This window comes from Panthera leo, chromosome A2, assembly GCF_018350215.1.
Source record: "Panthera leo isolate Ple1 chromosome A2, P.leo_Ple1_pat1.1, whole genome shotgun sequence".
Classification (NCBI taxonomy): Eukaryota; Metazoa; Chordata; class Mammalia; order Carnivora; family Felidae; genus Panthera; species Panthera leo.
The window spans coordinates 164,858,627-164,873,172 of record NC_056680.1 but is presented as its reverse complement, the minus strand read 5'-3'; the positions used below and the strand labels follow the sequence as shown (position 1 = coordinate 164,873,172).

The following is a 14,546-nucleotide window of genomic DNA, read 5'->3' as shown; positions in this document are numbered from 1 at the left end:
CACCCAGGCTCCCCTTCCCTTGGTTGTGATGTCCCATCTCTGGGCTCCCCTTGTCTGAGCGTAGCCGTCTCTGCTACGAGGTATTGATGAAATTTTAGACGCTCGTCCTTTATTATGACACTAGAATCTAATAGCATTTGGCGGTCTCTCTGGTTCCAAGTAATAGTGGGGAAGGTAACTGAAATGAACAATCCGTATTGTAAAATATCTGTGGGTTGGGTGCCTGGGTGGCTCGGTCACTTAAGCATCTGACTCTTGGTTTCAGTTCAGGTCAAGAGCTCACAGTACATGGGTTTGAGCCCCACACCAGGCTCTGTGCTGACAGCATGGAACCTGCTTGGGATTCTCTCTCTCTCTCTCTCTCTCTCTCTCTGCTCCTTCCTCTCCCTCTGTCTCTCTCTCTCTCTCTCTCAAAAAAAAAAAAAACTAAAAAGAAATTAAAATATTTGTAGGTTTGGCACTTCAAGTTATATAAACAGAAGGCAGAAAAACCTAAGAATGTTTCCAAGCAAATTCTTCCATGAACTTGCTTCAATGCATAGATAAGAGGTCTGCACTTAGCATCATCAGCCATGACCCACAGAAGCTGTGTAACATTTCCTCGTCTGCTCACATTCTTTGAGTAAAGAATCTTGGCAGTAAATGCAAGACTAAACTTCCAACCAAGACTGCAAATTCACACAGATTTCCTATTCTTGATATAATTTATTATATACAAAAGAATACATATATATTAATGATAATAATCAAAGATTATTATGAGATATAGTTTTTGAATTCATGCATTGAAAGAACCAGGGACATAGTGGACCACAGGCACTTTTATTGCCCAAGATCTTTTTAAAGTTTTGTAGAATGGCCTAGGTTTTATATGATCATATAAACACCACACCATCACTTAAATGCCTTGACTCACTTATATAGAGGTGTCAACCTGCCGAGGACCGAGGCCACATTTTACCATATTTCTGCTTTTCTCATTAGTTAGTAGTAGTGTTGGCCTCAAAATGGGCATTCACACATCAGTAAAAAATAGCAAATTAACCAACTGTCCCTTTAAAGTGTACGTGTTCGGTAAATATACCTTCATGGTCCTTGGTTATGAGACTAAAAGAAGCCGCCAGCTTCATGACACCTGTTTTCCTCTAACCTCATGATCCAAGGATAAAGGTCTTTGTCCTGCAACATTTGAATAAATTCTATACAAAGAAACTCCACAGGAAATAAGCAAGTTTGACAGAGTCTACAAAACTAGTCTATTTTTCAATGGTTGGTGCACAGTTGCCTCAGAATGGTGGGAGATATTTGGTTTGACTTTCAGCTCCTGTTCCAAGTTGACGGGTTGGATTTTAGAATAAACTGGCCTTTGGAACATTCACCTCCTCCAGAGTTCTGTGTGTGTGTGTGTGTGTGTGTGTGTGCGCGCGCACACACACATGTGGTTGCCACAAACAAAGCCTTAAAGCCAGTATTCACTGGTCTTACAGCTGTGGCCATGTGCTTTAATAGGTTCAGAGACAATATTTTATGGCCAAACACTGGGACGTACACAATAAGTACTAGGGTATATTTACCAGGACCACAGAATGGAATGTTCGAAATAAGAACTATTCCACAAAACTTGGAACTATGGTTTCCTACCCCTCGGATATCGCAGTATGACTTCTAGTTCATCATCATCCACCCATTCTCAATCTGTCCGTGTTGCTTTATTTCCTCCCTCTCATCTGCTATGTCTGACTTCTCTGGGGCAAGGACGATGACCATGCTGGAGTGGATTTGGGGGAGGAAAGGGCACTTTGTGGGCAAAGTCCGTGGCTGGTAGGTGCAGGGGGAGCAAGAACAGGTAAGTTAGATTAATAAGGTCACCAAAACTGTCTGGGAAGACCCACATTCCTGCCTTGGAGCATGGAAGGGAGGGCTCGTTCTGAAGACGACCCCGGAGAACTCCGAGGACTTGCCTCTTCCGTGTGGTGCTGGGTATTTATGGGGAAGTGGGTAGAATTGGAAATTTGATTGAGTTACAGGACAGCTCCTTCCTATCCCCAGGCCTCGTGCTCAGTGTTGCTTAGAAAAGAAGTTCTTGAAGGCACTGTTGTAGTTCTTGTTGAAAGCTGTATAGATCAGGGGGTTAAAGAAGGAGTTGGAGTAGCCAAGCCAAAGGAAGATGCTCTTCCAGATGGTGGGGATGTCGCAGGAACACAGGGGGCTGATGAGCTCCGTGGTGAAGAAAGGGATCCAGCAGAGTGCAAACACCCCAATGAGGATGCCCACCATCAGGGCGGCCTTCTGCTCTTTCTGCTCCCTCCACGTGTCCCCTTCTGTCTGGAAGGTGACGGTGGTGTGGCGGACTGTGAACACCATCTGAGGCTGCTGAGCAGAGGTCTTCGCCTGGAAGAGATAAGCAGAAGCTTCATGAAGAGCCACCTTCTTGTGCCTTCCAGGCGCTGGGTCCTGCACATCCACTTGAAGAGAAAGCCCTCGGTCGTTGCGTGCGGGAGACTGGCTGCCTGGGGAGCCCACCCTCAGCCGTGGAAACGTGGTGACAGAGCTGGCATTTGCTTACGTCTTAGAAGTGGAAGGAAAATGGGAACGCCCATAATAAAAATGATGAAGATGAATTTCCCACTGCTGCCTGTTCAACAACAAACTGAAAAAATAAGCCAGTCACATAGTCAGTGCGTGTAATTCGGTGACAAAGGCACGAGTAATCAAAAGTGCTCCGAATCCTTGTCAAACCCTGGGACAATTAAAGTCTGACTTTCTAAAATCCTCACAACTTTCTGAAATCTTTGTAACTTTCTGTGCTCATGGGAATCCTCCCTCAAGGAATTTTCTAGAACTTTTCTCCTGGCGTCAGTTTCCCAGGACCGTTTGGGACAGTTCGCTCACCAGGACACTTACCTCCCTCGGGGCTTCATGGAAAGCAGACTTTCATTCCCTAGCGGGTGAGACTACGTGGACGTTCGATATCATTCTTCCCAGCCCAACCCAGCAGATTCAGCATTCTGTGATCCCAGTGCATTTGAAAAGGATGCTCACACAGCTCTCTCTCAATAGCACACAAACTTTTAGGCGAAGGACCAGGTCAGAGGGTCATTCTTGTTAACCTAACCCCCTTGACCAGTTCATGGCTACCTCTACAGATTGGGAGTCCAAAGGAATCGATTTATCTGTTCATGGAGCATAACGGAGGTATAAATAAGGACACTATGGTTAAGGTAAGATTAGCTGCTATATGAATTCTTAAATTTGCACGATAGCCTTCTTGTTATTTGCTTGAAGAATAGTGAAACACCAAGTATTGTGCAATCAAAAAGAAAATCATAAATATTGGAACAAATAGTCCACAACACTGCAACCCGGAAAAACGGACATAAAGTGAGAAGTGAAAACCTCTTTCTAGACCCCAGCCTCACCCCGAGATGCGTCAGTGACCTTTCATATATTATTAGTGCACATCCGGTAGTGCATTGCAGGGAATTCATTTATGGAAATGCAACACAATATTTAGCTTTATTTTTCCGCACAAACAGGAAAACCTACCAATTTCTTAATAAAACTCAAATCCAAAACGGCATCAGGGAAGCGATTTTTACCCCTTTTCCAAGGGTGGCAACTTGAAGCAACATTCTGGTCCTGACTTTAAAACCCCTAAAAATTCTCCTCCCTCTCAGCACTTTTTCAGGGGTAGCACTGGCCACTCAGGGTTGTGACTCCCCTGTGACCACTCCTTAATTCTCTATAGCACAACTGATATAAAAGTAGAACACTTAAACTAGACTTTGTCAAAGGCTCTGGTCTAACAGTAGAAATAAATACAGCAACACACAGCCAGATATTCTGGCTTTGGAGATATGGCAGTCTTTTGGGAAACAGCCAACCCCTCCCATCTTGACTCCCTGTCTGCCTTCCCTGTGGTCATTAGCCTTTTCAGACTGACTCCAGAAGCCCCCGCGTAGTCCTTTATGTACTCAGATTCCAGTTGCAAGACACGATGAGCCTCACAATGAAACTACCAATGGAAGACCAGCCTTCTGTAAGGATGAGATATATCCCCGTGTTGGCACATTATGTTTGTAGGAGTTTCCTGTTGCATAATGGGAAAAAGTTGCAAGGTTTCCAGGCATATGACCTACATTTAAGTGTAGGATTTGAATATTTCGATGGAAATTAGTCTTGGGAAAGGAAGATGACTTTTTATAGGACACTTTTATGGAAGTTCATCACTTTAGTCGTGGTCCCTGTACAGGAACGTGAAGTGCCCTACGTGCAGGCCTGCTTGTATGGGCATTTGGCAGTAATCCTATAAAACCTGGTGTTCTTCCAGTTTACCTGGGTTCCTACAGGTGATGAGCTGTTCCCAGATAAAACGGACATTCGCTGGGTCTGCAAGAATCGTCCGCTGTGTAATGGTTCTAATGTTGAATGAAGGGCATTCTTAAAGATATCCCAGGGAGTTTATTCCTAAGTTTGTCTTCAGGAGGACTTTCCCCTTGTCAATAGCGGGGCTCAGCTAAACCCTCGCAGGGGTTACATGCATGTTCCTTCCTCACGGAGTTGTTAGTACAGCAGTGGGGGGCCCACGTCCCTAGCCCCTTCCAACAAAGACTCAAGATTCCTGTTTTAACCATTCTTTTTTATGTCCCATGGGAACCCCTTATGGTTCTGCTTTAGATTCAGATTAAATATTTTCTCTGAATACTATCTTTTTCTGGTTTTCTGTGAGTCAGGAGTTACTTATAGGTTAGTCCTAGAACCCCACGTGACTCAGAAAAGCACATTTTCTAGGACCTCGATATGAAATGTTGACTGTTTAACTGGGCCCCTCTTCATGCATCCTTCAACACCAACTCACCTGACAGAAGAAAGAGGGCCACGGATTTAAAATGGTTCTTCTGGGACAGCAGAGGCTCCGCTGGAAGGAGGATCTTTGTCGTCTGGGAAGTTTCAGGTTTCTAGTGTCTCATGGCTTTTTGTTGCTCGCCCTGTGGCTTTCTGACTCAGGGACTCCTTAGCTCTTTGCTTTCTGCTAATCAATGATCACAATAAAGCGCCTAATTGAGTCTTGAGAATAGAACTCTATTAATTACTCTATCAATTACTCAACACGCTCATTAGTAGATTCACAGAAAAAGAAGTAGGAGGATAAACAATAAAGTGGACATCCAAGCCAAATTAGACTTTTCTTAATCATCTTTGTAATGCTGTATCGTTTGAAGCACACATCTCACAATTTAGGATACACATACAAAATTTTTCTAGGTGAACAATTAGCCTCATCTCTCCAAATAAATGCGTTCTTTGGGGGACGTGTACTTATGTGTCAGACTTCTCATTTTTCTGAAATCGTTATGTACTAAATAACGATTTATGGGTTAATCATAAACCTAGTAGGTTTCTTTCATTTCCTCTAACCACTCATCTTCGCCTTCCTATTAATATCACACATAATTGATAGATTACCATCAATGGTAGGTACTGCAGTTCAAGGATGAAGACTGTTACCTTAGAAGTGGTTTTGGGTGGTTTGCAGGTTAGACCAGCCCACTGTCAGAATGGAAGATGGACCGATGAACCAGGATGCTCAAACTAGAAATGGTCTTACACGTTAAGGGAGGGCTCCACACAGGGGAGGGTGAAAACATCGCTTGAACTTCCCAACAAACTTAGGAAGACTGATTGTTCTGCGGCTATGGCAACAAGGAGTCTTGCTGTTTACATATCTTCCACTGACCAGGGACAATCCCCCTCTGTGAACACTCATTTGCAAACCACACAATCCATCATGTCTGGCCTCGAACGTCAGCCAATTAGGATAGGACTCACCCCCAATAAATGCTCCTCTGAGCACCCATCAATTGACAGCAGTCTCACCGAGGAACCTCGTCTTAGGGAGATGTCAGTTCACTGCCCTGAACTCCACGCTGTCCCCAGTCCCCACAGGTGTTCAGCATTCTGCTCCATTCTGGATACGGTGCTTGACAAGTATAGTTTCTTCTCACTGTAGTAAGCAGTTTGGCATTTATTTCTGTTTCAGATACTGTGTGGTGGTCGTATCATCCTTGGACAGTTCAACAGAGTCCACTGAGATCATTTTGAAGACCCTCCACAGGACGCTTGGACCACAGGTGCGTTCACTGGAGCCCAGACTCCAGGGGCACTCAGAATCTGTAGCCAGCTGTGGTGGTCTCAACAGCTCCAACCAGCTCCAGTGGGCTCTTTTTGCTCTCTGAATTTTGTTATCCTAGGACTTGTAACCAAAAGTGTCTTTGGTTAAGGTCTTTAGACTTAGGTCTTTGTACCAGGTAACTAGACCTTTGATTGAGATGTATACTATTTGGTAATTGACTTAGATCTTTGTGCAAGCCAATTGTATCTCTCATCCTAGAGGTGTACCATTTGGCAAATATGTTTATGTCATCGACGTACTTATTCTATTGCTACTTGCTTATATGTGCAAAGTCTGGTTTCATAGGGTAGTTTCGTTTGTTTTTCCTAGAGAGCCTTTCTCTCAGTTGAATATAAAAACATAAAAAAAGATTGTTCTGTATGGCATTGGCTTGATAAGCTTCTAATCCATTCCAAGCCAGACCTGAGGGCTAATGTTCTGAGGACTGATGGACTTAACACCAATTTGTGGAAAAGCAATTGATCAAACTTCGCTTTCGGTCCTTTACAAAATTTGAGGATATTCCCTGTCCTCTCAATTTGTGAAGGAATGTCACTTTGTTTAGTTGGTATTCCAGCAATGAGTGTTGGGTTGGTGCTTGTATGGCCCCTTGCTAGCATCTGGTCAGGGATCCTTGGGCACTATTCACAGGCACTGACTGTTGGCCAACCATAGAGTCTTTCTTGTGTGTCATGGTTGGTCTAAGCCAAGGACTCAACCATCTCCTTTAGGAACTTTGACTTCCTAGTTTAACTTGCACTATAATCTGAACTCCTGTGCTTTTCTCAACAAATGCCTTTTTAAAAAACCTTTCTTGATAAGGAACTTCTGACAAGTCAAAATCAGTAAATTCACCCAGATAAGAGCCCTAGAAAAATCAGGGGAAAAAAGACCAAACAGTTAACAGCTTCCTTCTTTAATTGGTATGCTAAGGCCTTAAACAAAATCTTAACTCTAAAATAGTCTCGAAGGTTTTGTAACATCCCCACACCCACCTGCCTTGCACATCTAGGTCTTGTATATTTCTACCTAGCTGCACCTGACCTCCTAAATGAACTGTCCTCTCTTCAGGGTTTTCTCAGAAAAAGCAAAGCCACATAGTAAATTTGCCAGATAAGGAGTCAAATCTATAGAATTTCCATTAAAACCCTGGCCTCAAGTTACGTTAAGGGTTATAATTTAGAATTTTCCTAAACTTCAGAGAGAAAATAAAAATAAAAATGGTTATGGAATTCAGAATTTGGTGAGAGGATTGAACAAAATTCTTATTGTCTTGAACTACAAGTCTGTACCAGTGAGTGAAGTGAATTGAAGTCCCCTTAGATGGGGAAAAACAGATCCTTAAAAGTAGAAGGATAGAAAAGAGAAGAGCTATATAATCCAGCTATGAACATTTTAAATATAAAAATATATAAAACTATAAAATGTAAAAATCAGAAGCCCTTCTTTTAAGGAAAGATTGACTAGATGTTCCACACCGTAAACTAAATAAAGGTAGAAAATAGACTTCTGGAAATGTTCAAGCAGTATTCTGGTATAAACCCAGCATCTGAAGTTTAGAGTCTTGCCCTATCTTTCTATAAGTGGGCTCAAACTTGAATTAGGGAATTGAATAATAAAAAATAATGGAAATGTGAAATTACCAATTTAGAAAATATCCATTAAGGGACTAGACGTTTCCAGATATCCTTAGAAAAGTAAATTAGCTAGAAAGCAATACAAGATATGTTTCTCTAGATGAAACATCCCAAAGGACCTCTGTTTTCAAAGGTTTGGGAGTCTAGACAAGGACCCTTGTGAATATTGCCAACAGAAAAATCCTTGAAAAAATCAGTGTTCCATACTGGCTACAAGTAAAGAGGACAACTATCTAAAATCTGTCCAGTGAAGTCCCTCTGAGGGAGACATTATCACCCAACAAATCCCTATCCTTCTAAATTTCCAAGGGGAGTTGTCTATCATTATAGATGTACAACAATACAGCTTTCTTGTTTATACAGGCATTACTATAACTGCCATTATCCCCATAATTATAGAACAACAGATCCTTCAACCTAAAATTTTACCATTGTCTGAAAAGGAAACAGCAAATTGCCTTGAAATAAGTTAAAAGCAAATGAAGAAAACTAGAGAAAATTTTCTTTAAAAAAGTAATTAGTTATACCAGAAGGTGAAAGAAGATCATGAAAGACAAATTTGTGGCTATAGAGTAAATTTCTAAAGGCTTGAGGGAAAGTGAACTTCATTAGAAAAATTGAAGCAATGAAAATCTTTCATAATTTTGTGTGCCAACTCAAAGCTGGTATTTTAGGATCATTATTAGAAGCATAGTTCTTTAGTTTCTATCACACACCTACAAATTTAAGAAGTAAGATCTGCTTCCAGGTGAAATGTACTACAGCCCTTGTATGTTATCATATTGTAGTTGATCTACACATGAAAATACTTACTCTCTGTGTAATTCCAGACATTACCAAACAAATGGCAATAGGTCTAGAATCCTATGGACAAAGGACACCACAGAGAGAAAGATTAATTGGAATAGAATGCATAAAGTCCAGATTGATTCTTCCTGGCTTATCATTAATCTGCCTTTTGTACAAATATGATAAGGCTGGGCCATGCTCTAGGTAGATGAATTCAGCAACATGGTGCCTATCAGAGAACTGTTGTCTCTTGAAGGCCAACCCTCAGTTCAGTAATAAAGGTTTTTCCCTTTGCTTCAGAGAAATTACATGACTAAAATTAGTCACCACATTTTAAGACCTTATATTAAGCCTTTAAATCTTGTTATTATACATAGACAATCCCTACTGCTAATCAAAACCACCCACATTTTTCTACTCGTTGATTAATCATGATTCATTGTCACCTTCTCTTTCTCCTATTACCACCCATTGGTTTAACACTAACAATCCGGCAACTGTATAATCCTTAGCCAATGAAGGTAAGTCTGGTGACTGTGTTTCTGTAACTGAAGAAGTGTCCTTGCCCCAAGCAGAATTTTTTTCACTCTTGTTTGAAATTACAACTTACTATTCTTTGTTGGTGGGTGCTATACTGAAAATAAAAATAATGTGTAATAATCAATTTGATATGTAATAAGTAGTTCAGTCTTTCTCATAAAACGTAATTTCATATCGGAAGCCAAATTGTTCAATGACTCAACGGGGGCTGCTTCTAGGGCATATAAAATTGCTAAAATAATAGAAGAGAAGGTATAGAAACTAATAACTGGTATGCTTTCCAGATAATTCACTTCTTCAACATGCTATAGAAGCACCTTCTTCAGGCATTCTTTAAAAATGAACAACAAATGTGAATTACTCGGTTGGTGACTTAATGCTCTCTGAAATTATCCTAAACTGCAGTGTTAGGATTCAGGGAGGGTGACCTCAACATTAGCTGCAGAGAATGCCCAGAAGTAGAGGGGTAGGCGTTGGCTGCTAATCAAGAACCTTGACCAAGCAGATGAGTACATGAAGACTGTCTGACAATATACCTATAGCTTCACTGAAGTTGATCACATCTCTTGTACACCTCCAGGGTTCTTTATCCCATACTAAACTCACGCTTTTTCATGTCAATCAAGAAACAAGATTGATTGTTCAGTAGGGCCATCGGTTAGGCCATTTCAAGGACTAACTCTCCAATGCCCTCAATGGATTGTATCTCCTTACAAAGAGTCCAAACGGTTAAAACTCTTTCAGGGAAAAGATTCCTGAGAATACTGACCTCATCCATAGGAGTCAGACAACTTGAGGTTTTCATTTAAAAAAATGGTTGGCACAATAATGTCTACATTGGCTGACATAGTAAATTGTACAGTCTACGCTCTGGAGGCACAACAAAGCAGTTTAAGTATCTTAACCCAAAAAATCTTGACTAAAAAAATCACTCCAGCTTTGCTTTTGGCCAGCCAAGGAGGAGTCTACGCACTAACACTAAGTAAGACTTCACATTGTACCTGGATTAACACTACAGGTAAGATACAACTATTTTTAAACTAAAAGAAAAGGTAAACTAGCGGTCTTAAGTAGACACAGGGAATCTTTGGGACTGGCTTTGATTAGGACTAGAAAATCCTGGGTCATGACTTGGGAGATCTTCCAGGCCCTTCTTATAATACTTCTACTTGTTTGCCTCAGAGTTGTTCAATGCTTGGTAGCCAGAGCTCAAATGCTTCTGCACTGCCCTGTCCTGAGAAATGATTGGAAATTACATTGATTGATGTGCAATTTGAGCATCAGCTCTCCACAGATGAAACTTCATCTTCCGGGAGAATCACCAACAGTGGTCAATATCTGGTTAGTCCTTGAGGGTTTCTCTCAAAGCTTTGGCTGAATGAGGACCAATTGGTTGGGATGACAACCAACCAACAAATTTAAGACTCATACAGATGATGTCAACCTACCTATATCTCTCAAAGCCTCCCAATGTCTGAACTCCAAGCTTTCTAAAAATGCTATTTAAGATCAGCATTCTTCTCTGCTCAGAGAGATTGTGCCTGGCCAGCATGGTTCAGCCATACACTAGTAAATAATAAATTCAGCATTATCTTTTTATGCCAGATCTTTGGTAGTGTTTTCATCATCCTTTTTTTGAGGGCAAAGCCCATCTCTTGTGTTGCCAGTTCCCATCTCAGTGTCTGACATAGGTTAGGTTCTCAGTAATATCCTTGGAGAAAACTCAGCAGATAAAGAAGGAGGAAGTATTGTGTTTCCCTGGGTAACACAGCTAGTTGGTGGTAGAACTGTATTTAGAAATTTTGGCACCTGCTACCATGGAGAAATCAGGAGACCTGGTTTGTAATTAACCCTTCACAGTAACATGAGGACAGAGGCAGCCCCATATTGTATATGGAACCCTGGATCATTTGGAGGTCTTGCAAAGCCAAGACAAACCATTTTTTAAAAGTTATCTGGCAGAGAAAGGAGAGAAAATGAAACAGTGCAGACTAGTGTATAAAAGCACACAGATATCATGATGCTTTGTTTCTGTTGTCTCCAGAGCAGAGCAGTGAAAGCCTGCATCGCCTTGCAGTAAGCCTCACAAGAAAAACTGTGACTGCTTTCCTTTTAAAGCTGTATCTGGTACCGATTGTAAACCATTTACCTGGATAAGCATCCCGGCGGAAGAGAGTCCATGTAAGGAGGACCCTTGAAGGTGGTCAGTCCTCTTGCTCCTGACCTGGGCTTGGGGTGGATTCTCATACACATGGAAGTTCCCGACAGTCTGGTGCTGTGAGCACTCTTAGCCATCAGCACTCCTCATTCAGGTTAGAAATCTAATAGGTCAAGGTTTCCCAAATTTTGCATTACTGTCGTTTTGGCCTGAATTATTTTTTGTGGGGGCTGTCCCGTCCACTGTACAATGTTTAGCCCCACCCCTTGCCTCTAACGCTAGATGCCATTAACACTCTCTCCCAAACTTTGATAATCAGAAATGTCTCCAGACATTCCAAATGGAGGGGGCAAATCACCCCTTGTTGAGACCATTGTTCCAGATGAAAGGATAGGTAGCCTCTGACCCCCTTTTCCTTCTTTCTTCCAGAATGATGCACTTTCTCCTCCATTACCTACACCTCTGGTCCCTCTAAGCTTGATTGACTGGTTATTGTTGGAGTTAGCCTCTGATCAGGAAAACAGAACCACGTTACAGCATCCACAGTAGGTGTTTACCTCCCTCACTAGAGGGAACTCTTCATGGGCAAAGATGACGTCTTTCATTGTTTCACTGCTACCACCATCCCCATAGTATGTGCTTGATATGCTTAATTGAATTTATGTTGTTGCCCTAGAGCCCCTAACAGAAAATGGGGCTGTGTCGATTTCTGATCTCACTTAAAAAAGTGAATTAGGCTCAAGGAATCACCTTGGCAATGAGTTGGTCAGGGGGGACGCAATCCCCACACCCCATGGGTTCAGTTGTCATATATTTCCTGAATTGAAATCAGGGTTGGATTATTAAGAGTTAACAAGAAACAGGAAAGTGTGGCGGAGAGAGAACTGGAAGAGAGCCCTCACTGTCGCTGTAACGATTGTCCTACAGAAAATGCCACTTGCAAAGAGCTGGGGAATTGTCTGCCTTAGATTTTTAATCCCTCTCCGCCCCCCCCCACCCCCCCGCCCCGTAGCCTGTCTGGGAAGGCAAACAGGTGATCCTCAGCTATACACAGAAGCCTGACAGGGCTGGGGCTAGACCCAGAGAGCAGCACCACAGGCAACAATGGGACATAACAAATGCAGGCTTAGAGACAGACAAAGATCTGTAATCTCACACCAGGGGAAGAGGACGCTGCAGAACTGCAAAGAGTAATCCAGGAGACACTGTATTCTGCAAAGCTAGCTGCTTTAATTTGCAAAGAAAAAAAATAGATTGGGTCGAAACATGAATCTGCTTGGCCTGCTGTTTGGCAATCTTTCTGCCAAGGCACCTCACCATCTGTCCCTTCCTTCCTCATTGAGCAGCTCAGTCCAAATGCAGGAAGCTGCAAGTTTATCTACTATAGCCCCAGACACCTGCTTCTTCAGCCCTCCTACAGGGTGTGATAGAGTCACAGAATTTTAGAGCGAGATGGGACCCTGTGGAAGAATGTAGTCCAACCCCCTCATTTCCCATATGGGGGGGGGGAACCCATCAGAGATGGTAAAGACCATTATTGACTCTGTGATACTGAGCACGTTGGAGCAAAATCAGCCTCCGAGGGTTTCTTCAGCTACCCCGGTCTACCCCTTCCCCTTTGCCCCCACCCCTCCCCAAGAAAGGAAACTAAAAAGCTCACTTCCTACAAACTTTCAAGTCAGCGTGCGTAGGAACGCGAGTGAAGTATTTGCAAGGGTCACTAAAGCACCCACCTCCACAGGCTCCGATATGGGTGAGACACTGTTGGTCCTGGAGCCCACGCGGAACCTGGCCGCCTTGTAGATCTTCCAGTACACGAAGAGCACGACGCAGAGGGGCAGGTAGAAGGCGCCCACGGTGGAGAACACGGTGTAGGACGGCTCGCGGCTCACCTGGCACTCCTCGTTGTCCTCGGAGTAGGTCTCCCCCCAGCCGAAGAGCAGCGGAGCCAGGGAGATCACGGCGGAGAGCGCCCAGGTGAGCACTATCATAACGTTGGAGACGCGCTTGCGGGTGCGCAGTGTGTACTGCAGGTGGCGGGTGATGGACCAGTAGCGGTCCAGCGCGATGGCCGTCACGTTCCAGATGCTGGCCGTGCAGCAGAGCACGTCGCACGCGATCCACAGCTGGCACAGCCGCCGGCCCAGCTGCCAGCGGCGCCCGGACAGCTCGTGCACCAGGCTCAGGGGCATGACCAGAGCGGCCACCAGCACATCCGAGATGGCCATGGACGCCACTAAGTTGTGCGGAACCCGGTGGAAGGTGCGCACACGGAGAATGGTCGCCAGCACCAGCAGGTTCCAGGAGAACGTGGCGGCCACCAGAAAGCCCAGCAAGGTCAGGATAAGCACACCGAAGACGGAGAGGAGGGGGCTGGGGCGCGAGTCTTCCCCGCCGAGGCCGCTGCGGTTGGTCTCCAAAGGGGCGGGGGTGGAGAGGGAAAAGTAGGTTAGGTTCACAGGCGAATCCATCTCTGGGTCAGGAGGCCGGCCCAGGGTGTGTGCAGGAGGGGAGTTCAGGAAGACGGACGGTGGCCACTGCGTCCAGAGCCACTTCGGATGTTTGCAACCTCTGGCTGGGGGCAGGGTTTCTGGGGATTGCCTATGAAACTGGCCCCAACCTTCTGCCGGCGAGCATCCGTGGGAGACGGTGCGGCGGAGAGGAGGGCGCTGGGCTGCGTCTTGCAGCCGGGCCCGCCTAAGCTGTCACATGCCCAGGCGTTTCACCTCGGCGGAGACAGCAGTCTGGTCGCCCAGAGCCGAGCATCTCCCAGGTTGGGGAGGTGGGGGGGGGGGGGGCGGGGAAGCTGGGCGACCCTGGAGCGTGTGGGTGCCTCTCCTGCCGGAGAGGATGCTGGTGCGTCAGAGCAGTACTCTCGCAGCCTTGCCTCCGTACCGCCCCTCTCTCCAGGCAGCGGGCTGCAGCCTCAACTCCGTGCCAGGGAAGCCAAGCAGGGACCTGCTTTCGGGGACCTGCCTTCTGCTATACGCCCCCCCCCCCCCCCGCCACCACCCGTCCCCTGGCCCCACCCCGTCTGGGGCTGCGGCTTTTGGAGAACGAACACTGGCGCGCGCGTCCAGACCTCCCTTATCAAAGTGGGGATCCAGCCTACGTAAGGCATCAGCTGATAAGGTCGCGTCTCCCCGCCTCTCTCCCCAGCACGCTGGTGCTGTCCATGGTGCTGCTGCCTCTATCCACCAGGGCGCGGGGCTTGGTGCTGTCCTCGGTACTGACCCTGCTTTCTGAAATG

The 14,546-nt window shown here is 44.7% G+C and overlaps 1 protein-coding gene across 1 annotated transcript; it reads right to left on the bottom strand.

The window, feature by feature from the left end:
• Positions 1-1,691: 1,691 nt before the first annotated feature.
• Positions 1,692-13,767, bottom strand: HTR5A (5-hydroxytryptamine receptor 5A). The gene is made up of 2 exons (XM_042927197.1): positions 13,030-13,767; positions 1,692-2,391 (listed from the first exon to the last, which is right to left on the bottom strand). Exons 1-2 carry the CDS (start codon positions 13,765-13,767, stop codon positions 2,059-2,061), a joined length of 1,071 nt encoding a protein of 356 aa, XP_042783131.1. The 3' UTR covers positions 1,692-2,058.
• Between the last annotated feature and the right edge of the window lie 779 nt (positions 13,768-14,546).